This window comes from Oncorhynchus kisutch, linkage group LG23 (genome assembly GCF_002021735.2).
Source record: "Oncorhynchus kisutch isolate 150728-3 linkage group LG23, Okis_V2, whole genome shotgun sequence".
Taxonomy (NCBI): domain Eukaryota; kingdom Metazoa; phylum Chordata; class Actinopteri; order Salmoniformes; family Salmonidae; genus Oncorhynchus; species Oncorhynchus kisutch.
The window spans coordinates 31,981,901-32,006,952 of NC_034196.2; the positions used below are offsets into that span (position 1 = coordinate 31,981,901).

The 25,052-nt window shown below is 44.5% G+C and overlaps 1 protein-coding gene across 1 annotated transcript in view; it reads right to left on the reverse strand.

Moving 5' to 3' along the window:
• Positions 1 to 7,717: 7,717 nt before the first annotated feature.
• The window catches only part of LOC109868809 (rho guanine nucleotide exchange factor 28), a 21,888-nt gene continuing 4,553 nt past the window's right edge, over positions 7,718 to 25,052 (reverse strand). Inside the window, exons 4-7 of the mRNA XM_031802659.1 lie at positions 24,668 to 24,871; positions 23,330 to 23,635; positions 15,676 to 15,991; positions 7,718 to 10,183 (exon numbers count right to left, since the gene is read on the reverse strand). Of these exons, the coding sequence (XP_031658519.1) occupies positions 10,005 to 10,183; positions 15,676 to 15,991; positions 23,330 to 23,635; positions 24,668 to 24,871 (1,005 nt within the window). The 3' untranslated portion in view covers positions 7,718 to 10,004. The remainder of the gene's footprint in view (positions 10,184 to 15,675; positions 15,992 to 23,329; positions 23,636 to 24,667; positions 24,872 to 25,052) is intronic.

The following is a 25,052-nucleotide window of genomic DNA, read 5'->3' on the forward strand; positions in this document are numbered from 1 at the left end:
AAAATAGTCAAAAATAAAGAAAAACCCTTCAATGAGTAGGTGTGTCCAAACTTTTGAATGGTAAAGTATACAATCACAATAAGCACCTGTCATGAATATAAACTGATGAATGTTTCTTTGAAATGACATAAATGTGATTAGGTACAACACATAAAACAACATTCTATTTCCACTCCTTCATTAGGAAGTTACTCCTCTAGCCACAACGACTGCATAAAGGGTAATGCTTCTGTAAATCTAAGCAATGGCAGATATCCCGCTCAAATTCCCAATCTTCAGACTCCACTACTCTGACCATTCCTCATAACCCTGGCACGCTACGCCACCCCAGCCCTAACGCCAGAGGAAAACTAGTTTGTGGAAGTCTTAAAACTAAATGGCAAAACGAAACAAGAAAAAAGTAGTTAGACCTAAAGTAACTTTGTCCCCTTGCAGCTCGTATTGGTGCCAAACAGACTAGACTGTAGATATACTGAGGCTAGTCAGTCACAATATATCAGCTGGAGAGGAATCCAATATGCTGTGCTGTATAGTGTTGGTTTCTCTCATAAAAGCCCTCCTTGCCCGGATGTGTTTTAATAGTTGTTATTTATATTTGGGATGGACAGGTTTATTCCATACGCCCACAGAAATCATTACATTTTCCCAATGGGGAGGGCCTAAGCACTCTCCACGCTCCACACACACACTCCTCTCCACGTTCCTCTGCGGAAAATGACTCGGCAGTGTTATTATTTCCTGTCTTTATCATTCATCTCCTCTCCTGTGTAGCTGTAACCTTTTGAAGAGTCTGTAAAACACAGTGATGACAAGGCAAGGAGAGGCCATACTTGCTGTACCAGAGTTACTCTCTGAATGTAACACTGTGCGCTGAGAGTCAGGAAGTAAGTTCAGGGAGTGAGTGTTTTAATAAAATAAACAGAACATAATACAAAACAAGACACACTAACTACACAGACATGAAACTGAAACAGAAACAACGATGCCTGGGGAAGGAACCATTACACTGTAACTTAATGATAAAACACAGAGAGGACGAGACAAGGAGAGACCATACTTACTTACTGTACCAGAGTTACTCAGGATCATAGAGAGAGTATGTGTGTGTGTGTGTGTGTCCAATTGAGGGTGCATTAATATTCAGACCTGCGTGTTGCTCTAGTGAACACACACACACATACACACTCATTATTGTTACAAAGAAGCTCATGTCAGTGCACACACACACTTACAGCGCTCCAACATCTGTTCCTGTTTCACTGCCTTTGTCAGCTCCTGCCAGGTTTCCTTGGTAACACCCGGATATGAGTCCCTTTGTGAGAGTTCTGAAGAGTCACACAAGCTAGGTTTCCATCCAATTGGCAACAGATTTTCATGCAAATATTCAAAAATTTGCATAAAGAAAATATGTACATTTTCCCTCCAGTGGTGTTTCCACCAAACTGACTTCAGTGTGTGATGACATAATGCACACAAAATGTACTCTTTCATTTAAGTTTTCATGTACCGAATAAAATACTAAAGTTCAATGTGTTTCCATGGCATTTTCAACTCTACTGATAGTTTTGTCACAAAAACTGCTGAGTTAAATAGAAAATGTGCCTACTGTAGTCTTGGCACATGAGCTCAAACCAACAGCTCGCAGATACAGTGCTGGTAGGCTGTGCTGGTACAGTAGGCTAGTCTACATGATTAGATTATTATGGATAAAGGCAGTCAAGCATCGATCATCATGTCACCAGAATAAGAGCCTCTATATTTATTGGAAAGGAGCATCAAGATCATCACCGTGCACTTTCACCACACTGTGAAGTTTATCATAACTTATTTCATCTGTAGCCTAATAAACTGCATGGTTTCCCGAGTCGTAGTGGGACGACCACACACCATATCTTTGTTTTTGAGTGGCAGAGCTGGCTATGGGGAAATAAGAACAATGGAAACAGTAGAAACACTAGAGGAGCTACCTGGAGAACAGAGAGAGAGAGAACAGAGAGAGAGACAGAGAGAGAGAGACAGAGAGAGAGAGTGAGACAGAGAGAGAGACAGAGAGAGAGAGAGAGTGAGAACAGAGAGAGAGACAGAGAGAGAGAGACAGAGAGAGAGAGAACAGAGAGAGAGACAGAGAGAGAGAGTGAGAACAGAGAGAGAGACAGAGAGAGACAGAGAGAGAGTGAGACAGAGAGAGAGAGTGAGAACAGAGAGAGAGTGAGACAGAGAGAGAGAGTGAGAACAGAGAGAGAGACAGAGAGAGAGAGACAGAGAGAGAGAGTGAGACAGAGAGAGAGAGTGAGAACAGAGAGAGAGAGAGAGAGAGAACAGAGAGAGAGAGAGAACAGAGAGAGAGACAGAGAGAGAGAGACAGAGAGAGAGTGAGACAGAGAGAGAGAGTGAGAACAGAGAGAGAGACAGAGAGAGAGAGACAGAGAGAGAGAGTGAGACAGAGAGAGAGAGTGAGAACAGAGAGAGAGACAGAGAGAGAGAGAGAGTGAGACAGAGAGAGAGTGAGAACAGAGAGAGAGAGAGAACAGAGAGAGAGACAGAGAGAGAGAGAGAGAGAGAGTGAGAGAGAGATATAATATTGTTGTTGTAGTTGCTGTTAAGGGTAATCCCATTTCCACTACTACTATTATTATTGCTGTTGGTCCCACCATTTTTGTTATATGTATACTTTGACAATGCAAGACATTTAAATTACCATGACAATAAAGTCTATTGAATTGAAATTGAGAGAGAGAGAGAGATAGAAAGGCAGAAAGTTGTTGTGTATTGAACGTTTTGTTAAAGTAGACAGGCAGGCATTTCATAACCTAAGAGTGAGCCAGCTAGTGAAACGATGACTTTCATGCACCTGCTGGCTTGTCCCATCCCCTCTGGCACCTGCTGGCTTGTCCCATCCCCTCTGGCACCTGCTGGCTTGTCCCATCCCTCTGGCACCTGCTGGCTTGTCCCATCATCTCTGGCACCTGCTGGCTTGTCCCATCATCTCTGGCACCTGCTGGCTTGTCCCATCCCCTCTGGCACCTGCTGGCTTGTCCCATCCCCTCTGGCACCTGCTGGCTTGTCCCATCCCCTCTGGCACCTGCTGGCTTGTCCCATCCCCTCTGGCACCTGCTGGCTTGTCCCATCATATCTGGCACCTGCTGGCTTGTCCCATCCCCTCTGGCACCTGCTGGCTTGTCCCATCCCCTCTGGCACCTGCTGGCTTGTCCCATCCCCTCTGGCACCTGCTGGCTTGTCCCATCCCCTCTGGCACCTGCTGGCTTGTCCCATCCCTCTGGCACCTGCTGGCTTGTCCCATCATCTCTGGCACCTGCTGGCTTGTCCCATCATCTCTGGCACCTGCTGGCTTGTCCCATCCCCTCTGGCACCTGCTGGCTTGTCCCATCCTCTCTGGCACCTGCTGGCTTGTCCCCTCCCCTGGCACCTGCTGGCTTGTCCCATCCCCTCTGGCACCTGCTGGCTTGTCCCATCATCTCTGGCACCTGCTGGCTTGTCCCATCCCCTCTGGCACCTGCTGGCTTGTCCCATCCCCTCTGGCACCTGCTGGCTTGTCCCATCCCTCTGGCACCTGCTGGCTTGTCCCATCATCTCTGGCACCTGCTGGCTTGTCCCATCTTCTCTGGCACCTGCTGGCTTGTCCCATCCCCTCTGGCACCTGCTGGCTTGTCCCATCCCCTCTGGCACCTGCTGGCTTGTCCCATCCCCTCTGGCACCTGCTGGCTTGTCCCATCCCCTCTGGCACCTGCTGGCTTGTCCCATCATCTCTGGCACCTGCTGGCTTGTCCCATCCCCTCTGGCACCTGCTGGCTTGTCCCATCATCTATGGCACCTGCTGGCTTGTCCCATCCCCTCTGGCACCTGCTGGCTTGTCCCATCCCCTCTGGCACCTGCTGGCTTGTCCCATCATATCTGGCACCTGCTGGCTTGTCCCATCCCCTCTGGCACCTGCTGGCTTGTCCCATCCCCTCTGGCACCTGCTGGCTTGTCCCATCCCCTCTGGCACCTGCTGGCTTGTCCCATCCCCTCTGGCACCTGCTGGCTTGTCATATCCCCTCTGGCACCTGCTGGCTTGTCCCATCCCCTCTGGCACCTGCTGGCTTGTCCCATCCCCTCTGGCACCTGCTGGCTTGTCCCATCCCCTCTGGCACCTGCTGGCTTGTCCCATCCCCTCTGGCACCTGCTGGCTTGTCCCATCCCCTCTGGCACCTGCTGGCTTGTCCCATCCCCTCTGGCACCTGCTGGCTTGTCCCATCCCCTCTGGCACCTGCTGGCTTGTCCTATCGCCTCTGGCACCTGCTAGCTTGTCCTATCCCCTCTGGCACCTGCTGGCTTGTCCTATCCCCTCTGGCACCTGCTGGCTTGTCCCATCCTTTCTGGCACCTGCTGGCTTGTCCCATCCTTTCTGGCACCTGCTGGCTTGTCCCATCCCCTCTGGCACCTGCTGGCTTGTCCCATCCCCTCTGGCACCTGCTGGCTTGTCCCATCCTTTCTGGCACCTGCTGGCTTGTCCCATCCTTTCTGGCACCTGCTGGCTTGTCCTATCCCCTCTGGCACCTGCTGGCTTGTCCCATCCTTTCTGGCACCTGCTGGCTTGTCCCATCCCCTCTGGCACCTGTGTCGATTCATCAAGGTGTCTGTACATGTCTGTGTAGAGGATGACTGGGCAATCTGAACACCATCTATCCTCATAACAGATTCATATATCAGGCACATTCAAACCACTGACTGGTAGTACAGAACTCTCTCAGTCAAGTCAACATGAGGTAGCGTTATACTGTATTGAAAGGGTTGACAGTTTGGTGGGTTTACCCATAGAATTAGAATGAATTATCCATGTATTTCTATTGTTTTACCCTCAAATGTTACATTCAGATTCAGAACATATTTAGTGTCCCATTGGTAGGCAATGTGGTTTCAGCTGTATAAAAACAATAAAAACATCAACCATATACAAATTCCACGTGTCATATTCATATTCCAAGTGATCTAATACAGAGAAACCATGTAAACAAGATAAAATGTGAATAACCACATGTCAGTGTTATGATCAAGTTTTAATGCATAACAGTTACACAGTCATAAGATATACAGCTGTTCTCATAAGACAAATCCATTTATATTACAACATAACCCAACAAAGAGTATGTAAAACAACTATATAAATCTACAATAAATAAATAAAGGCACTGAAATATACACATACAAGTCATTTGCTGTCCAACATAACCATTGTGGTGTTTTATGCAGATGAAGTTACCTATTACACTACCTGGATACTACGGCTGACTTCTAAATGGCAGCTTATTCTCTATATTATGCACTACTACTCACCAGAGCCCCATAGGCCATGGTCAAACACGATACTGTATAGGAAATAGGGTATCATTTGGGATTCCCCCTACATGGTCCTTTAGGTCTACTGTCTTATTTGTGTTGTGTTTTTAATGGTGGCTGTGGGACAGCTAAAGACTGACTTTCAGGACGTCAAAGCACATTAATAAACAAAACAACATGTTGGTAGTAAAGTAGCACATGAATATTCAAGTATAATGTTAGAGCTCTGAGTAGAAAGCAAGGTTACCGTTTAGGTGCTTAGAAGAGTCATTCCATCAGTCATCTTTCAACCATAGGCTACTACCCAAACATGATAGCATTGCTATGCATCATATTTAGAAAAAAGATGTGATGCATCACAATATGATGCATATAAACTGACACCAGGCTGACTACCCAACTACTTCTACAATGTGATGCATATAAATTGATACCAGGCTGACTACCCAACTATTACTACAATGTGATGCATAAAATCAGTGGCGGTCAGTGCCGTTTAAGATAAGGGAGGACGCACATTTTTTCTATGGCCTTATTTCTATTACAGCATACTGGATGACTGTCATTCATATTCCACTCACCCAGCTCAATGTAACATTGAAAGCTTTAGGCTACTACACATTATACTGAAATGTTCCCTACACCATCATGAGGTTGCCACAACCTAGCCTATGAAGTTTATAACATACACTATATATACTGAAGTATGTGGACACCCCTTCAAATTTGTGGATTCGGCTTTTTCAGCCACACCCGCTGCTGACAAATGTATAAAATCGAGCACACAGCCATGCAATCTCCATAGACAAACATTGACAGTAGAATGACCTTAATGGAGAGCTCAGTGACGTTCAATGTGGCACCATCCTAGCACCGTCATAGGATGCCACCTTCCCAACAAATCAGTTCCAACACATTTCTGCCATGCTAGAGCTGCCCCAGTCAACTGTAAGTCCTGTTATTGTGATGTGGAAACATCAACGGCTCAGCCACGAAGTCGTGGGCCACACATGCTCACAGAATGGGACCACAGAGTGCTGAAGTGCATAAAAATCATAAGTCCTCGGTTGCAAAACTTACTACCGAGTTACAAACTGCCTCTGGAAGCAACGTCAGCACAATAACTGTTTGTTGGGAGCTTTATGAAATGGGTTTCCATGGCCGAGCATCAGCACACATGCCTAAGATCATCATGTGCAATGCCAAGCATCGGCTGGAGTGGTGTAAAGCTCGCAGCCATTGAACTCTGGAGCAGTGGAAACACGTTCTCTGCAGTGATGACTCACGCTTCACCATCTGGCAGTTATACAGACGAATCTGGGTTTGGCGGATGCCAGGAGAACGCTATCTGCCCCAATGCATAGCGCCCACTGTAAAGTTGGGTGGAGGAGGAATAATGGGCTGGGGCTGTTTTTCGTGGTTCCGGCTAGGCCCCTTAGTTTCAGTGAAGGGAAATCTTAACGCTACAGCATGCAATGACATTCTAGACGATTCTGTGCTTCCAACTTTGTGGCAACAGTTTGGGGAAGGCCCTTTCCTGTTTCATCATGACAATACCCCGTGCACAAAGCAAGGTCCATATAGAAATGGTTTGTCGAGATTAGTGTGGAAGAACTTGACTGGCCTGTACAGAGCCCTGACCTCAACCCCATCAAACACCTTTGGGATGAATTGGAACAACAATTGCGAGCCAGGTCTAATCGTTCAACATCAGTGCCTGACCTCACTAATGCTCGTGGCTGAATGGATAAAAAGTCTCTGCAGCATTGTTCCAACATCTAGTGGAAAGCCTTCCCAGAAGAGTGGAGGCTGTTATAGCAGCAAAGGGGGGACCAACTCCATATTAATGCCCATGATTTTGGAATGAGATGTTCAATAAGCAGGTGTCCACATACTTTTGGTCATGTAGCGTAGGTGTACAGGTCGAGAGAAAGATTTGAGTAATCAAGGTGACAGACAGTGACACATTTAATACCACACACTCTTGCCTGCATCTAGCTGATCTTGGGTGTAATCATTAGTGCAACAGTTGCAAACAACATTTTATCCATGTTTCATTCCGTTTGCTTACAGAATCGGAGGAATGAATACACGCATCCCTGATCACACATAAACACAGTTCACTTTCATAGCAGCCACATACAAAGAGCATGATTACTTTACTTGTTGTATTCCTTCTCACATCTACGCACTCTCCTCCTCTCACCTTTTCCCTTCACTTGTGGACTGCAGTGCACAACACACCAGCTGTCTGTGACCAGGCAAAAAAAAAAATCCAAGCCAAACCTTCATATTATAACCACTAACTGCTACACACAGCTTACATCATTGTCACCATAGTAGCTAATGTAATAGCTAGTCAATATGGCTACGAGAACTAACGCGTTAGTAAACCCGGGAGAATCACGCAGTACAGTGTACAGCAAGCAGTTTAGCCGTTACACCAGTTCGCCCCAGTGGCAATAAATTAATAAAACCAAAGGTTTACGTTGACTTGGAAGAATTCCAGTTTTGGATAGTCATAGCCAGCTAACTAACATAGCATCCCTCCCTGTTTGAGCTGGGTGTTTGAGTAGGCTAAACTAGCTAGCTGCATTCGCTAGCTAAGTAAGTGAAAGTGAAAAAAATTACAACGAGAAATATAGCTCTCTCTCTTGCTTCTCCTTCCTTTTTGAAGAAATTAATTTCTTCAAAACTGGTCAGCTATTGTCTTTCACTTTGAGTCAACTACTCACCACAATTTATGCTTTCAGTGCTAGATTCATTCTCTGATCCTTTGATTGGGTGGACAACATGTCAGTTCATGCTGCAAGAGCTTTGATAGATTGGAGGACATTCTCCAGAAGTTGTCATTATTACTGTGTAAGTCTATAAGTGTTGTATTGGTGTAATTCCTCTCCCCTGTAACTATTCCCCAGGTTGTAGCTGTAAATGAGAACGTGCTCTCAGTCAAATTACCTGGTAAAATAAGTGTAAAATAATCAAATACAAAAATAATAAAACAATGTACCCAGAGGAGGATGGAAACGAGCTGTCCTATGGCTACTCCATGGTGTTACCCTACTGAGTGCTGTTGAGGCTACTGTAGACCTATATAGAAAAACAGTGTGTTTCAACTATTTGGTGACGTGAATAGATTTAGTATATTTTTTTATATAAAGGATTACGTTTTCAATGTTTCACTATTTTTATTTTTATTAAATTCACTGAGGAGGATGGTCCTCCCCTTCCTCCTCTATGGAACCTGATATAAACTGATACCAGGCTGACTATCCAGCTACTATTACTACACATGCATTAGTAAGGTAACTTTACATAAGACAAAATCTTAAAGTAACTGAACACACACTGGAATAAATCATGTGCTATGAAATATGTGCCTTGGAAGGAATATTTAAACATTAAAATTTTAAAAACGATGTAAAAAAAAAGTTATCATGCAGAAGAAATGTGGCCATATTTGGTATCCTTCACATGTACAGTGCACTGTCCCTGATTGGATACTTAAAACCATTTTTAAAAGCAAAGGTCATTGAAAGTATAGAAATGTTCTGTCCTATGGTTTTGACCACTATATGCGTTTGACCCTAATAAAATATGTACTTTATATAGGCAGAGTAGTGCAGTGTCCTATATTGTATTGATATATTGCTACAGTCACAACATAATTCCTAAAACCACAATACCTTTACACTCTTTCAAAACAATAAAAAGTCCTTCGGATAAAAACAAATGATGCTGTCCGGGCGTAGCCAGAGCCAGACAGTCTGAGAAACCAAGGGACCAAATCCCTTCTGATCATGGTGCTTCACCTCATCCTTCATGACTAATGTGTTTGCAGAATCCCGCTCACCTTCTAAATAGAGCTTGTCTGATGAATGGGCGAGCAGCTGTTTATTTCCTGGCCAGACAATCAGCCACAGAGCAACTGGACAGATTCAGCCTGATTCTACAGTGATACCAGCCCCTCTGCTCTCTCTCTTTCCCCCTGCGGTAACAAAGAGAAGACTCTCCTCAGCATTTCATTCTGGGAGAGCCTAATAAATAGTCCTGGAGAGATTGGGCTTAGAGGACAAGGGAGAAAACGAGAGGTAGACTGAAGCAGACTTAGGGCAGTGTGGGGCAGGGTTACAGAGAGATACAGGGGTGAGGAGAGAGGGGGAAGGCAGGCAGCAGGGTTGGTCAGGGTAACTGTCATTGGAGGGCCTCAGGCACACAGGCCCGATGGCAGCCCTGGAGTTGAACTCTCAACAGAGACACACACACAGTGGATGAAGTTACACACACACACTGCACATATGGACACATAAACATGTAGCGCTATAAAAGTGTCTCTCATTGACAACACTTGGCGACACATACACGTACCTGGCACAGACGTGGCGGGCAGAGAGACAAAGCATGAGAGATTTCTATATGTGCCAGTCCTGTTACTTCTTTAAACCTTGTTGATATACAATAGGCCTAGATATTTACTGTCCAATCTTGTATTCGGAGCCTTCATATATTCATGTTAAATCTGTGATTCTAATTATGTCCAAGGGGGAAAAACGGTGTTTGTTGTTTGCAGTAACTTCTTAGTTGTTGTAATATCCCAAACGGACGTGGCAGTTTCACCATTAAGGATTCCAGATTTAAGTCCTTGTTTGGACTCAGGGGGTTCAGCCTCAGAGGTACACAATGTTCTCCTCTCCCACGTCCTCCCCATCCCCACTCTCCGTCTCCAGGGGAACCAAGAAGGACAGGTCCAGTTGGGGATCTCCATGTGGGGGTACACCCTGATATTGTCCAGCCGCTGTTGCCATCAATGACCACGTCTCCCTCACTTTGCGGTGTGTGTTTATATCTGTATGGGTATAAATGCATGACGTTTATATGCATCAATATTAAAACATAGATGTTCATAATCACAGTACACTAAACCAACAACCAGGATGAACTCTCTCTCACAGACATGAACAATCACCATTTTAAATGAAACACCAAGAGCCAGAGAAGAAAAGGGAAGGATGAAGAGATGAAGGAGAAAGAGATGCCGAACAGGGGAGAGAAACTAAAATAATAGAACCGCAGTATGATATAATAACCCCAGGTAGATAAATAACTATAGACACAGTATGATATAATAACCCCAGGTAGATAAATAACTACAGACACAGTATGATATAATAACCCCAGGTAGATAAATAACTACAGACACAGTATGATATAATAACCCCAGGTAGATAAATAACTACAGACACAGTATGATATAATAACCCCAGGTAGATAAATAACTACAGACACAGTATGATATAATAACCCCAGGTAGATAAATAACTATAGACACAGTATGATATAATAACCCCAGGTAGATAAATAACCATCAGACACAGTATGATATAATAATCCCAGGTAGATAATAACCATCAGACACAGTATGATATAATAACTCCAGGTAGATAACCATCATACACAGTATGATATAATAACCACAGGTAGATAAATAACCATCAGACACAGTATGATAGAATAACCCCAGGTAGATAAATAACCATCAGACACAGTATGATATAATAACCACATATATATAAGTAAATATAGACACAGTATGATATAATAACCCCAGGTAGATAAATAACCATCAGACACAGTATGATATAATAACCACATATATATAAGTAAATATAGACACAGTATGATATAATAACCCCAGGTAGATAAATAACCGTCAGGATGGACCTGGCTGACTGCCCACTATAATGAGTTCATCCATCTGCTCTTTAACTTAAAAAAACTAGCCAAAATAAAAGTCCCCTTTTCAGGACCCTGTCTTTCAACGATATTTCGCAAACATCCAAGAAACTTCAGATCTTCATTGTAAAGGGTTTAAACACTGTTTCATGCTTGTTCAATGAACAATAAACATTTAATGAACATGCACCTTAAGAAACTAACAGCTTACAGACGGTAGGCAATTGGGTCACAGCTATGAAAACTTAGGACACTAAAGAGGCATTTCTACCGACTCTGAAAAACACCAAAAGAAAGATGCCCAGGGTCCCTGCTCATTTGTGTGAACATACATTGTGCATGCTGCAACGAGAAATGAGGACTGCAGATGTGGTCAGGGCAATAAATTGCAATGTCCGTACTGAGACGCCTAAGACAGCGCTACAGGGAGACAGGATGGACAGCTGATCGTCCTCGCAGTGGCAGACCACGTGTAACAACACCTGTACAGGATCAGTACATCAGAAAATCACACCTGCGGGACAGGTACAGGATGGCAACAACAAATGCCCGAGTTACACCAGGAATGCACAATCCCTCCACTGGGACTGTCCGCAGTAGGCTGAGAGGCTGGACTGAGGGCTTGCAGGCCTGTTGTAAGGCAGGTCCTCACCAGACATCACCGGCAACAACGTCGCCTTTGGGCACAAACCCACCATCGCTGGACCAGACAGGACTGGCAAAAAGGGCTCTTCCCTGACAAGTCGCGGTTTTGTCTCACCAGGGGTGATGGGTGGATTCACGTTTATCTTCGAAGGAATGAGCGTAACACAGAGGCCTGTACTCTGGAGCGGGATCGATTTGGAGGTGGAGGGTCCGTCATGGTCTGGGCGGTGTGTAACAGCATCATCAATGTTGCTGTAAGGGTCTGTGGTAATAGATGGTGTGGCTGTGAGGGTCTGTGGTAATAGATAATGTGGCTGTAAGGTTCTGTAATGGTCTGTTGTAATAGACAATGTTGCTGTAACGGTCTGTGTCAATAGATGGTGTGGCTGTGAGGGTCTGTGTTAATAGATGTTGTGGCTGTAAGGGTCTGTGGTAATGGATGTAATGGTCTGTAAGGATCTGTGGTAATAGACAATGTTGCTGTAAGGGTCTCTGGTAATAGATGGTGTGGCTGTAAGAGTCTGTGGTAATAGATGATGTGGCTGTAAGGGTCTGTGGTAATAGATAATGTGGCTGTAAAGGTCTGTAAGGGTCTGTAGTAATAGATAATGTTGCTGTAAAGGTCTGTGTCAATAGATGGTGTGGCTGTAAGAGTCTGTGGTAATAGATGATGTGGCTGTAAGGGTCTGTGGTAATAGATAATGTGGCTGTAAAGGTCTGTGGTAATAGACAATGTGGTTTTCAGGGTCTGTGAGGGTCTGTGTCAACAGATGTTGTGGCTGTAAGGGTCTGTGGTAATAGATAATGTTGCTGTAAAGGTCTGTGTCAATAGATGGTGTGGCTGTAAGGGTCTGTGGTAATAGATCATGTGTCTGCAAGGGTCTGTAAGGGTCTGTAGTAATAGATCATGTGGCTGTAAAGGTCTGTGTCAATAGATGGTGTGTCTGTAAGGGTCTCTGGTAATAGATACTGTGGATGTAAGGGTCTGTGGTAATTGTGTTGTGTTGTGTTCCCACAGGACTGTGTCGGACTCTGTTTCATTAATTAGTGAGCTCCTTGTTAGCTAACCACTAGTGTGTGTGTGTGTGTGTGTGTGTGTGTGTGTGTGTGTGTGTGTGTGTGTGTGTGTGTGTGTGTGTGTGTGTGTGTGTGTGTGTGTGTGTGTGTGTGTGTGTGTGTGCGCGTGTGTGTGCTAGTGTGCCACTGTTAGCCGTGGTCTTAGACCTTTAACTGGGCTCTGATAGATGGGTCTGTACTATAAAGCCTCAGGACAAAGACTCTTAGGTCAGCCTGATCTGAGGCCACAAGAAATGGAGACCATTTTCGAAATGCAATTACTGTTCAAATCAGTAAGATAAAATCCAATAGGATGACTTTAACACCAAGTGTAATGTCAGAAGTCTTGTCATTCATTGAAAGGTCAGATAGTCAGGATAATCTTCAAACTAATGATATTTCTATGGGTCCAGAACAGTAACTCCCTATACCATCATAGTGAGCACTGATCTTCATAGTTTTCATCCTTTATTCATTTTCAGAAGCAGCACAATATTCTGGTTGGTTTACTGTTCAATATTTACAGTAGTTGTTATTTTCAAAAGGCCACAGTTATTCAACAGCTAGGCGAGTTGGGAAAATCTGATTGGATTCATTGGTTCAAATTTCAACCTTTCCATTTTTTCCATTATCATTGTGCAGGAGAACATCATGGAAATCCTGAGAGAGGGAACAATCTCAAAGGCCCTGTGTGAGGGGGAAGAACCGTCCTCACTTGGATGTGAGGTAGAGAAATCAGACTTCTGATAGCTCTGAGCAAGATTTAGAGGATTTTTTAGATCAAATAAGTGTTGTTTTTGAAGGTGAGATATTGATTTCCTGGATACTATTCTAGTGTGGAATATGAGAGTTCTGTAACATGGGATCGTGTACAGACCCAGAATGCACTAGTAATCTATACCGCCAAATGCAGTGCATTAAATAGTAATGAATGATGTATTGTAAATAGAGATCCATAGAACGTAGGAAGGTGAGATATAGTGTTGGAGTTTGGAGGGAAATCAACCCCCTGAGAGGGAAGTCAACATTTGCATCCCAAATGGAACCCTACCTCCTTTAAAGTGCACTACGTTTGACTAGACCCATATGGGCCCTTGTCAAAAGTAGTGTACTAAATAGGGAATAGGTTGCCATTTGGGACGTATTCCATCTGTGAATCCTGCTGATCTATCATACAACATACACCTCTAACAGGACAGGAGCAGTGCATTATGGGGCCTGTCTGGGACCACAGAGGGGTGCATTGTTGGTAATATGTCAGGTAAGCTCTGGCCCTGTGGTAGGTGGGGGTATCCACCCGTCTGTGCAGAGCATCCACCACTCTGTTTTGTTAACAAGAGACTGTGATTCTACGGTGGCTCAAATGTGGTGAATAACAGGAGAAGGTAATAAGTCGATCGACGGAGAGAGATCGTGCTCCAGTCACATAACAGTAAACAATTCAGCAGCCTGTATCACTGATAGTTACTATAGAGATATCCATTAAACAGGCTATTCAAATAGAAGCATCCATTCTAGTGTATATTCAACAAGTGGCCCTCATCGTAGACTGTAATATTTCCGGTTCACATCAGTGTGCATGTATATTAAACCAGTGAGGTATAACAGTTGAAACCTGTGAGACGTATATATGCAAACAGACGTCGGCTGACACATGAGCAGTGAAATACAGATGAATATGTGCATCTCTCATCGCTCCCTCCCCTCTATCCCTCTATCCCCTGCTCCTCTGATGACAAGTCGTGCTGTAATGAGTTTTGTAAAGATTTTTCAGATCGATGCTCCAATCCGTCAGCCATGGGCTCTGAGCTGTGATTCACACGCTGTTGGCCCGGCCCCCGGCGCTCAATAGATAGAGAACACACCGATTATTTTTCTCTCTCCTAGGCGAGAAGGGCCAGACTAGGCTGGTGTAGATGGTGGTGGGGTGGGGGGGTTGAGGTGGGGGGGGGGATCTTTATCTGGAGACACTGATTAACTGGGAAAGAATGACAAGCAAGGCCTCACATCGCTTTGAAACAGGAACAGCCTTGAGAGGAACGGGAGGTGTGTGTGTGGTGGGTACAGAGGCTGTGTTTACTTTCTCACAGGTAGCAGCTAGGCCTCATGATATCATGAGGTATCAAAGAAAGAGAGAGTGAGTCAGTCAATGTCAGATCCCATCAAATCATGTTGTGTGTTATCAATCAAATTCGGAATCATTCGGAATCATCTTGTATTTAGGATTAGAGAATAAACACAATCTCTGTAACAGAGATGGATTCACACAACTCTCTGGAGCTGAGTCTTATTGTTGGGTTTCTGCTCAGAGCCCTGTCCCCCTGTCCCCCTGAGGGTCTGGAACTGGGTCTTACCGTTGGGTTTCTGCTCAGAGCCCTGTCCCCCTGAGGGTCTGGAACTGGGTCTTACCGTTGGGTTTCTGCTCAGAGCCCTGTCCCCCTGAGGGTCTGGAACTGGGTCTTACCGTTGGGTTTCTGCTCAGAGCCCTGTCCCCCTGTGGGTCTGCAACTGGGTCTTACCGTTGGGTGTCTGCTCAGAGCCCTGTCCCCCTGAGGGTCTGGAACTGGGTCTTACCGTTGGGTTTCTGCTCAGAGCCCTGTCCCCCTGAGGGTCTGGAACTGGGTCTTACCGTTGGGTTTCTGCTCAGAGCCCTGTCCCCCTGAGGGTCTGGAACTGGGTCTTACCGTTGGGTGTCTGCTCAGAGCCCTGTCCCCCTGAGGGTCTGGAACTGGGTCTTACCGTTGGGTGTCTGCTCAGAGCCCTGTCCCCCTGAGGGTCTGGAACTGGGTCTTACCGTTGGGTTTCTGCTCAGAGCCCTGTCCCCCTGAGGGTCTGGAACTGGGTCTTACCGTTGGGTGTCTGCTCAGAGCCCTGTCCCCCTGAGGGTCTGGAACTGGGTCTTACCGTTGGGTTTCTGCTCAGAGCCCTGTCCCTCTGTGGGTGTGTAGAGGTACCCGGTGACACCGGTGCCCCCCGCCCAGTCCTGGGGTGTGTGTGTGTCAGGGTGGAGTTGGAGTGTCTGTCCGTGGCTGGAGCGGGCCAGTAGGGTGTTCAGGCTGTTGTGGGCTTGAGGGTCATCTCCATACCCTCTCTGCTGCTGCTGCAGGTGGTGGTGCATATGGCGGTTGTTGAGCCCCATTGCCATGGTGACCGCTGCCTCGTTGACAAAGACTGAGCCGCCGTTGTCAAGATGGCCTCCAGGCTGGCCAGGAAGTGAGTCCTATGGGAGAAGAACATAGACAGAATGCCATATTAACAGAACACTGAGCGTGAAGGACGACCACAACAAGAGCATTAACGTAAACATTAGAGGTCGACCGATTATGATTTTTCAACACCGATACCGATACAGATTATTGGAGGACCAAAAAAAAGGCGATACCGATTAATCGGCCGATTTTTTAAATGTATTTGTAATAATGGCAATTAGAACAACACTGAATGAACACTTATTTTAACGTAATATAATACATCAATAAAATCAATTTAGCCTCAAATAAATAATGAAACATGTTCAATTTGGTTTATATAATGCAAAAACAAAGTGTTGGAGAAGAAAGTAAAAGTGCAATATGTGCCATGTAAGAAAGCTAACATTTAAGTTCCTTGCTCAGAACATGAGAACATATGAAAGCTGGTGGTTCCTTTTAACATGAGTCTTCAATATTACCTGGTACAGTATGTGCCTCACTCTCCTCCTCTTTCTCTATCATCTACGTACTTCTCTTTTGTATGCTATGTCCAGCTCAGGTAAGATGTTCTCCTACCCCATTGATTTAATCTGTGTGAAAGCTGAGGCAGAATTAGCAGTCCAACACTAACTGCCCACTCCCGTGACATAAAACAGGAGTTACTGCAGGCTGATCTGTATGGAAGCAGTGCAGTCTTAGGTTGTGTTCCAATTGGCACCCTATTCCCTATTGTCCCTGGTCAAAAGTAGTGCACTACAAAGGGAATAGGGTGCCATTTGGATCCATTAGCGTTTCCCTGGTGATCAGTATGGATGTAGTGTTTAGTGTTACCCTGCTAACATTTAGCCCCAGGCAGAGGGTCAGGGGGTCAGAGACAGATCCTGTGTCCTCTGTCAGATCCTCTTTAATGAGAAGGTCTTTCTGGCAGGAGGATGGGCTTTACAGCACCTTGCCAAGCAGAGGTAGCCCAGCTCCACTGCAGCAGTGATCTTTTTGTTAATTAGAGGAAATATAATGTGAATTGGTATACTTCACACTGAAAATATGGATTACAACTCTCAAATAATATTTTTGATGACAATTTTTTTGGCCATGGATTAGCTGAATAAACCATTATTGTAAATAGCCACTGTGACTACTTGACTATGTCTGATACGTAGCAATGGTTATACTTTTGCCCATAGCTAACTCTTGTCTTAGTGTTATGGTTTCTCTGTATGTTTACTAGTTGTCGACCGATTAATCGGAATGGCCGATTAATTAGGTCCGATTTCAAGTTTTCATAACAATCGGAAATCTGTATTTTTGGACACCGATTTTGCCAATTTTTATTATTTTTCTTTTTACACCTTTATTTAATCTTTATTTCTAGGCAAGTCAGTTAAGAACACATTCTTATTTTCAATGACGGCCTTGGAACGGTGGGTTAACTGCCTCGTTCAGGGGCAGAACGACAGATTTTCACCTTGTCAGCTCGGGGGATTCAATCTTGCTAGTCCAATGCTCTAACCACCTGCCTCTCATTGCACTCCACGAGGAGACTGCCTGTTACGCGAATGCAGTAAGCCAAGGTAAGTTGCTAGCTAGCATTAAACTTATCTTTAAAAAACAATCAATCAATCATAATCGCTAGTTAATTACACATGGTTGATGATATTACTAGTTTATCTAGCGTGTCCTGCGTTGCATACAATTGATGCGGTGCGTATCGTTGCTCCAATGTTTACCTAACCATAAACATCAATGCCTTTCTTAAAATCAATACACAGAAGTATATATTTTTAAACCTGCATATTTAAAGAAATCCAGGTTAGCAGGCATTATTTACCAGGTGAAATTGTGTCACTTCTCTTGCGTTCATTACACGCAGGGTCAGTGTATATGCAACAGTTTGGGCCACCTAATTTGTCCGAATTTTACATAATTATGACATAACATTGAAGGTTGTGCAATGTAACAGGAATATTTAGACTAATGGATGCCACCCCTTAGATAAAATACGGAACGGTTCCGTATTTCCCTGAAAGAATAAACGTCTTGTTTTCGAGATGATAGTTTCCGGATTCGACCATATTAATTACCTAAGGCTCATACTTCTGTGTGTTATTATGTTGTAACTAAGTCTATGATTTGATAGAGCAGTCTGACTGAGCGATGGTGGGCAGCAGCAGGCTCGTAAGCATTCATTCAAACAGCACTTTTGTGCGTTTTGCCAGCAGCTCAAGCATTGAGCTGTTTATGACTTCAAGCCTATCAACTCCTGAGATTAGGCTGGTGTAACCGATGTGAAATGGCTAGCTAGTTAGCGGGGTGTGCGCTAATAGCGTTTGAAACATCACTCGCTCTGAGACTTGAAGTAGTTGTTCCCCTTGCTCTGCATGGGTAACGCTGCTTCGAGGGTGGCTGTTGTCGTTGTGTTCCTGGTTCGAGCCCAGGTAGGGGCGAGGAGAGGGACGGAAGCTATACTGTTACACTGGCAATACTAATGTGCCTACAAGAACATTCAATAGTCAAAGGTTAATGAAATACAAATGGTATAGAGAGAAATAGTCCTATAATTCCTATAATAACTACAACCTAAAACTACTTACAGTATTTATTTATTTATTTATTTTACCTTTATTTAACCAGGTAGGCAAGTTGAGAACAAGTTCTCATTTACAATTGCGACCTGGCCAAGATAAAGCAAAGCAGTTCGACAGATAAAACGACACAGAGTTACACATGGAGTAAAAACAAACATACAGTCAATAATGCAGTATAAACAAGTCTATATACAATGTGAGCAAATGAGGTGAGAAGGGAGGTAAAGGCAAAAAAGGCCATGATGGCAAAGTAAATACAATATAGCAAGTAAAATACTGGAATGGTAGTTTTGCAATGGAAGAATGTGCAAAGTAGAAATAAAAAATAATGGGGTGCAAAGGAGCAAAATAAATAAATAAATAAAAATTAAATACAGTTGGGAAAGAGGTAGTTGTTTGGGCTAAATTATAGGTGGGCTATGTACAGGTGCAGTAATCTGTGAGCTGCTCTGACAGTTGGTTCTTAAAGCTAGTGAGGGAGATAAGTGTTTCCAGTTTCAGAGATTTTTGTAGTTCGTTCCAGTCATTGGCAGCAGAGAACTGGAAGGAGAGGCGGCCAAAGAAAGAATTGGTTTTGGGGGTGACTAGAGAGATATACCTGCTGGAGCGTGTGCTACAGGTGGGAGATGCTATGGTGACCAGCGAGCTGAGATAAGGGGGGACTTTACCTAGCAGGGTCTTGTAGATGACATGGAGCCAGTGGGTTTGGCGACGAGTATGAAGCGAGGGCCAGCCAACGAGAGCGTACAGGTCGCAATGGTGGGTAGTATATGGGGCTTTGGTGATAAAACGGATTGCACTGTGATAGACTGCATCCAATTTGTTGAGTAGGGTATTGGAGGCTATTTTGTAAATGACATCGCCAAAGTCGAGGATTGGTAGGATGGTCAGCTTTACAAGGGTATGTTTGGCAGCATGAGTGAAGGATGCTTTGTTGCGAAATAGGAAGCCAATTCTAGATTTAACTTTGGATTGGAGATGTTTGATATGGGTCTGGAAGGAGAGTTTACAATCTAACCAGACACCTAAGTATTTGTAGTTGTCCACGTATTCTAAGTCAGAGCCGTCCAGAGTAGTGATGTTGGACAGGCGGGTAGGTGCAGGTAGCGATCGGTTGAAGAGCATGCATTTAGTTTTACTTGTATTTAAGAGCAATTGGAGGCCACGGAAGGAGAGTTGTATGGCATTGAAGCTTGCCTGGAGGGTTGTTAACACAGTGTCCAAAGAAGGGCCGGAAGTATACAGAATGGTGTCGTCTGCGTAGAGGTGGATCAGGGATCAGTATCAGTATGAGACCCCCCTCCCATTCCACTCTATGTACGTTGAATCATTCCACCTGCTGAACCTCACAACACAAGCTCAACCCCACGGAGGCCTAGGCCAGGGGGTAAATGAGGTTCATGAGGTTGTTGGTTTTAACATACACCCTCCCCATGAGGTCCTGTAGAGAGGCAGGCAGAGTATAGGAACACTGTTCCATTTATACTATCTCTCTCCCCCTCTCTGTCTCTCCTCTCACTTTCTCTCTGTCTCTCCTCTCGCTTTCTCTCTCTCTCTCCTCTCGCTTTCTCTCCTCTGGCTTTCTCTCTGTCTCTCCTCTCTCTGTCTCTCCTCTGGCTTTCTCTCTGTCTCTCCTCTCTCTGTCTCTCCTCTCGCTTTCTCTCTCTCCTCTCTCTGTCTCTCCTCTCACTTTCTCTCTCTCTCTCTCTCCTTTCGCTTTCTCTCTCTCTCTCCTCTCTCTTTCTCTCTCTCTCTCTCTCTCCTCTCCTCTCTCTGTCTCTCCCTCTCTCTCTCTCTCTCTCTCCTCTCGCTTTCTCTCTCTCTCTCCTCTCTCCTCTCGCTTTCTCTCTCTCTCTGTCTCTCCTCTCGCTTTCTCTCTCTCCCTCTCTCCCTCTCTCTCTCTCTCTCTCTCTTTCTCTCCTCTCCCCCTCTCTCTCTCTCTCTCTCTCTCTTTCTCTCCTCTCCCACCTCTCTCTCCCTCTCCTACCTCTCTCTCCCTCTCCTATCTCCCCTTGTCCTCTCTCTATGCCTCTCCTCTCAGCTTGGGGGCATATTTCACTGCAGGCCCGCTCCACTCGCTTTTCAAACAAAGTGTCGATATGAATAATTAAAGTCTTTTGGAGAGGATTGATTGGTTTGCGGCGTTCGCATGCTTTTAATTATTTTGTCGCTGGAGCTTTTATTCTCTGCGGTTTAATTATCATCAATCATGAAGTTGTTTATTAGCGAGCGGAGCTGCTGAGTGTTGAGACAGATGACGCTGAAATTGCTCTCATTACCGCAGGTCGTATATCAAGGGCCCGGATGGAGCTGCTCTGTGTGACTGAGTGGGCCACCGTAGCTTTGGCTGCTGGCTACACTTTGTCCTGGGAGAGAGAGGCACTTCTCAATAATGAACTTCTAACCCAGGGAGAAACATGACCTTGGTTCACACACACACACATACAGCAGCAGGTTGACATTTATTGTCATGAATCTTGCCCTGGAGGCAGAACTGAGCGATTTCTGCTAGATGGGCCAGCTGCAAAGTCAAAATTGGCTATATCGTAAAAATGTATGAAAACAAATGTGTTTTTTAAAGTGGAACTGACAGTGTTTTAACTACTTTGCAGATATGAAACAAACAGACAATCAAAAAATATACATTTCCCAGTTTGGGAATCCAGGCTGTATCACAACCGGCCGTGGGAGTCCCAAAGGGTGGCGCCCAATTGGCCATCATTGTGTAGGCCGTCATTGTAAATAAGAATTTGTTCTTAACTCACTTGCCTAGTTAAATAAAGGTTCAATATAAAAACTAAAAACTTTATAAGAGGTTTTAAAAATGGGTTCTATTTGACTCAACATTCCATGATGTACACTAAGGCACTGTTGGCAGAATAGATGGATGCAGTTAAATTAATGGTCAATATAATTCACCAATACATTTCTTGGTAGTCCAAAAAAATATTGCTATCAGGTTGTAAATCCCAGCTGGCCTGGTACATTGTTTGCTGCCTCCATTCGGGATGCACTGTTTCAGTTTCAACAACTCAATATTTTGGGCAAAAACAGACGAATGTAACCAAGGCTGGGAATGACAATACAATCAAACTAGCAAGGTCAATGATCACAAGTCAGTCATAGCATGGCTAATAGGCTAGCATATCAATTTATGTAGCAAGCTAAAAACACGGAGCCTAACGTTAGTTATGTCATGCCATCGGAGGAGTAAGTGAGTGACTCATATGGTGGCTATACACATCTAGAGATGCAGGTGTCATTTGGTTAGCTAGCAAGAACTTGAATGACTGTTATCCAGTTAGCATATCTCTTGCCTTTGAAAATTCACTCTGGCTATTTACTCAGATTTCAGAGCACTCTCGTCTGAGTGTGCCAGAGCACAAAATAACTGATGAATTTACGAGCGAGCAACACCCGCTGAATATGCCGGTGTCAGTAAATGTATGCAAAAAAAAGTCATAGTTAGTCACGAACACAACATAACATGAAAACAGCCTTACCAGCTCTGCTACGGTGAGTAAAATGGTCCGATTGAGGTGTTCTCTCATTTGTGTCTGGAAGTAGCAAGCTAGCTAACTTTAGCCAGTTAGATTGGGTGCTTGGTTGGGACATGCATACATTGGCTACAATTCCCCACTGTTTATCAGTGTAATTTTGACAGCCAACTAGCTGAAAAAGTTTGAGAGGGTTTGTCTAATGTTCCTTCGGTAGATTTGAGCTCATCTTGCTCTGGCTAACATTAGTTGTTGATCTTGTACTTGTTGATGTGCATAACTGAGGGAGAGAAAGTCTACCTCTTCATGGTTGTTTGATCAATAGAATTGTAAAGTTCCCAAATGTAAGAGGACTCCAGTGGTATTTACATAATTGCACAAATCCATTCAGGTGTATTTTGTGGCTTTTGGCAAATGCGTTCTAATGATCTAGAGTCGCACTGTTGCTACTATCTGTAAACACACAGTCCAGTTCAAAGTGAATGATGGCAGGCCCGTGTGGCAAATAGCTTGTTTGTATAAAGGCCTACTGTAGCTCTTATTGGCTATAGCTCACCGGTCTGTGTAGACTCAGGTCTTGGAGAAGACAGATGTTTTTATTAGGTATAATTTACGGCAGTGTCTATTAATTGTCCAAACTCTCGGTCTCTTTCCCGCCACTCTATTGCTGTACAATGTTCACAAATGCCTTAGTATACGTAATTCGCAAACATTCTAAGAATATATGAAAACGTGAAAATGACAATATCAGATGTTTTATTTTTTAAGTGTCATATTCTTCCTGTGGGTGTATGTGAACAGATTTTAATAAGATTTCATGTTGCTAAAATGTTCTACTTTAGGTTAGGGTTAGGCATTATGGTTAGCTGTTTGGTTAAGGTTAGGGTTAAGGTTAAGGTTTAAAACACAGTAGGCTGCTGATAATAATGGCTGGAACTGAGCAAATGGAATGGCATTAAAAACCTGGAGAAAATGTGTTTGATATATTTGATACCATTCAACTGATTCAGCTCCAGTCATTACCATGAGCCCGTCCTCCCCAATTAATGTGCCACCAACCTCCTGCAGTTTATAATCAGATTTTATGACTTTGTGACTGTGCCAGCTTGTGACCACTCTGCAGAGCTGCCTCCAGGGCAAGATTCATGACAATAAATGCCAACCTGCTATACACACCCTTATAGTATATGTACTCTCAGCATCTCTCATTCACACTCATGCAGTGAGTATTAGCTACAGGCTAGGAGGCCTTCTGTGAGAACCCACTCACCCCCCTCACACACACCTGATGACAGCGGTCCAGGGGTATGACCATGACAGGCAGGCTCCTCTGTCGGCTGTGTCTCCAGCTCTGCAGCAGGTTCTGCTGGGTCTCCAGCCTCTCCCTCTCCTTCTCCACACTCCTCTGACTCTCTCTCAGCCTCTCCAGGCTCTGCTGGTACTCCTCCAGCTGCTCCTCCAGCTCTTCCCGCTCCTGTTTCAGCCTCTCAGCCTCCAGGTGGCACTGTCTCTCCCTCTCCTCCAGCCTGCTCTCCAGCTCCCCCTGTTGGCTGTGGCGCGCCTGGCACTCCCTCTCCCACCGCTGTCTCTCCTGGAGGTAGGGAAAGGTTCAACAGAATACATTAGTTGATGGTTGCTTGGGCCGCGATAAATCATTTAATACAAAAATATGTTTTTAACTAATAAATCCTGGCAAAGTACAATAAGAGGTGAGTGTGCATAGTAGATATACACTACAGTTCAAACGTTTTGGGTCACTTAGAAATGTCCTTGTTTTTGAAAGAAAAGCAAAAAAAATTATGCCTAGAAGGCCAGCATCCCAGAGTCACCTCTTCACTGTTGATATTGAGACTGGTGTTTTGCGGGAACTATGAAGCTGCCAGTTGAGGACTTGTGAGGCGTCTGTTTCTCCAACTAGACACTCTAATGTACTTGTCCTCTTGCTCAGTTGTGCACTGGGGCCTCCCACATCTCTTTCTATTGTGGTTAGAGCCAGTTTGCACTGTTCTGTGAAGGGAGTAGTACACATCGTTGTACGAGATCTTCAGTTTCTTCAATTTCTCGCATGGAATAGCCTTCATTTCTCAGAACAAGAATAGACTGATGAGTTTCAGAAGAAAGGTCTTTGTTTCTTTCCATTTTGAGCCTGTAATCGAACCCACAAATGCTGATGCTCCAGATACTCAACTAGTCTAAAGAATGCAGTTTTATTGCTTCTTTAATCAGCACAACAGTTTTCAGCTGTGCTAACATAATTACAAAAGGGTTTTCTAACTAGCCTTTTAAAATGATAAACTTGGATTAGCTAACACAATGTGCCATTGGAACACAGGAGTGATGTTTGCTGATAATGGGCCGCTGTACGCCTATGTAGATAGCCGTTTCCAACTACAATAGTCATTTGCAACATTAACAATGTCTACACTGTATTTCTGATCAATTATATTTTATTTTAACGGGCAATTTTTTTTGCTTTTCTTTCAAAAACAAGGGGAGAAAAAACGCTACACATAAAATATCACTTAAATTTGCCTTTTTCGATAATGTGATTCCCTTATTTTGGAATCGATAAGGGCGCCCTAAATTCATTAATCAATTCATTGATTAATCTAACTTATCCTACCTGGTGCAGCCTGCCCTGCAACCGTACCGCTGCCGCCACCTCCTCACGGCGCTTCTCCAGGTTACGCTGCTTCTCCTGCTCCTGCAGAGCGTTGCCACGGAGACATGGGGTGTGTGGTCTCGGAGAGCGGGGGGAGTGGCGGTCACTCTCATGGAGGAGGAACTTCTGAACCTCGTAGAAACTGTCTTGGATGGTTACCGCCGCCTGCAGAGAGGAAACAAATATGTGACGATAACGTGACTGACTGACTGACTGGCTGGCTGAATGGCTGACTGGCTCATTGACTGACTGACTGACTGACTAACTCATTGACTAGCTGGCTGGCTGACTATCTGACTATTTGGCTGGCTGGCTGGCTGACTGGTTGGTCGGCTGGATGGCTGAC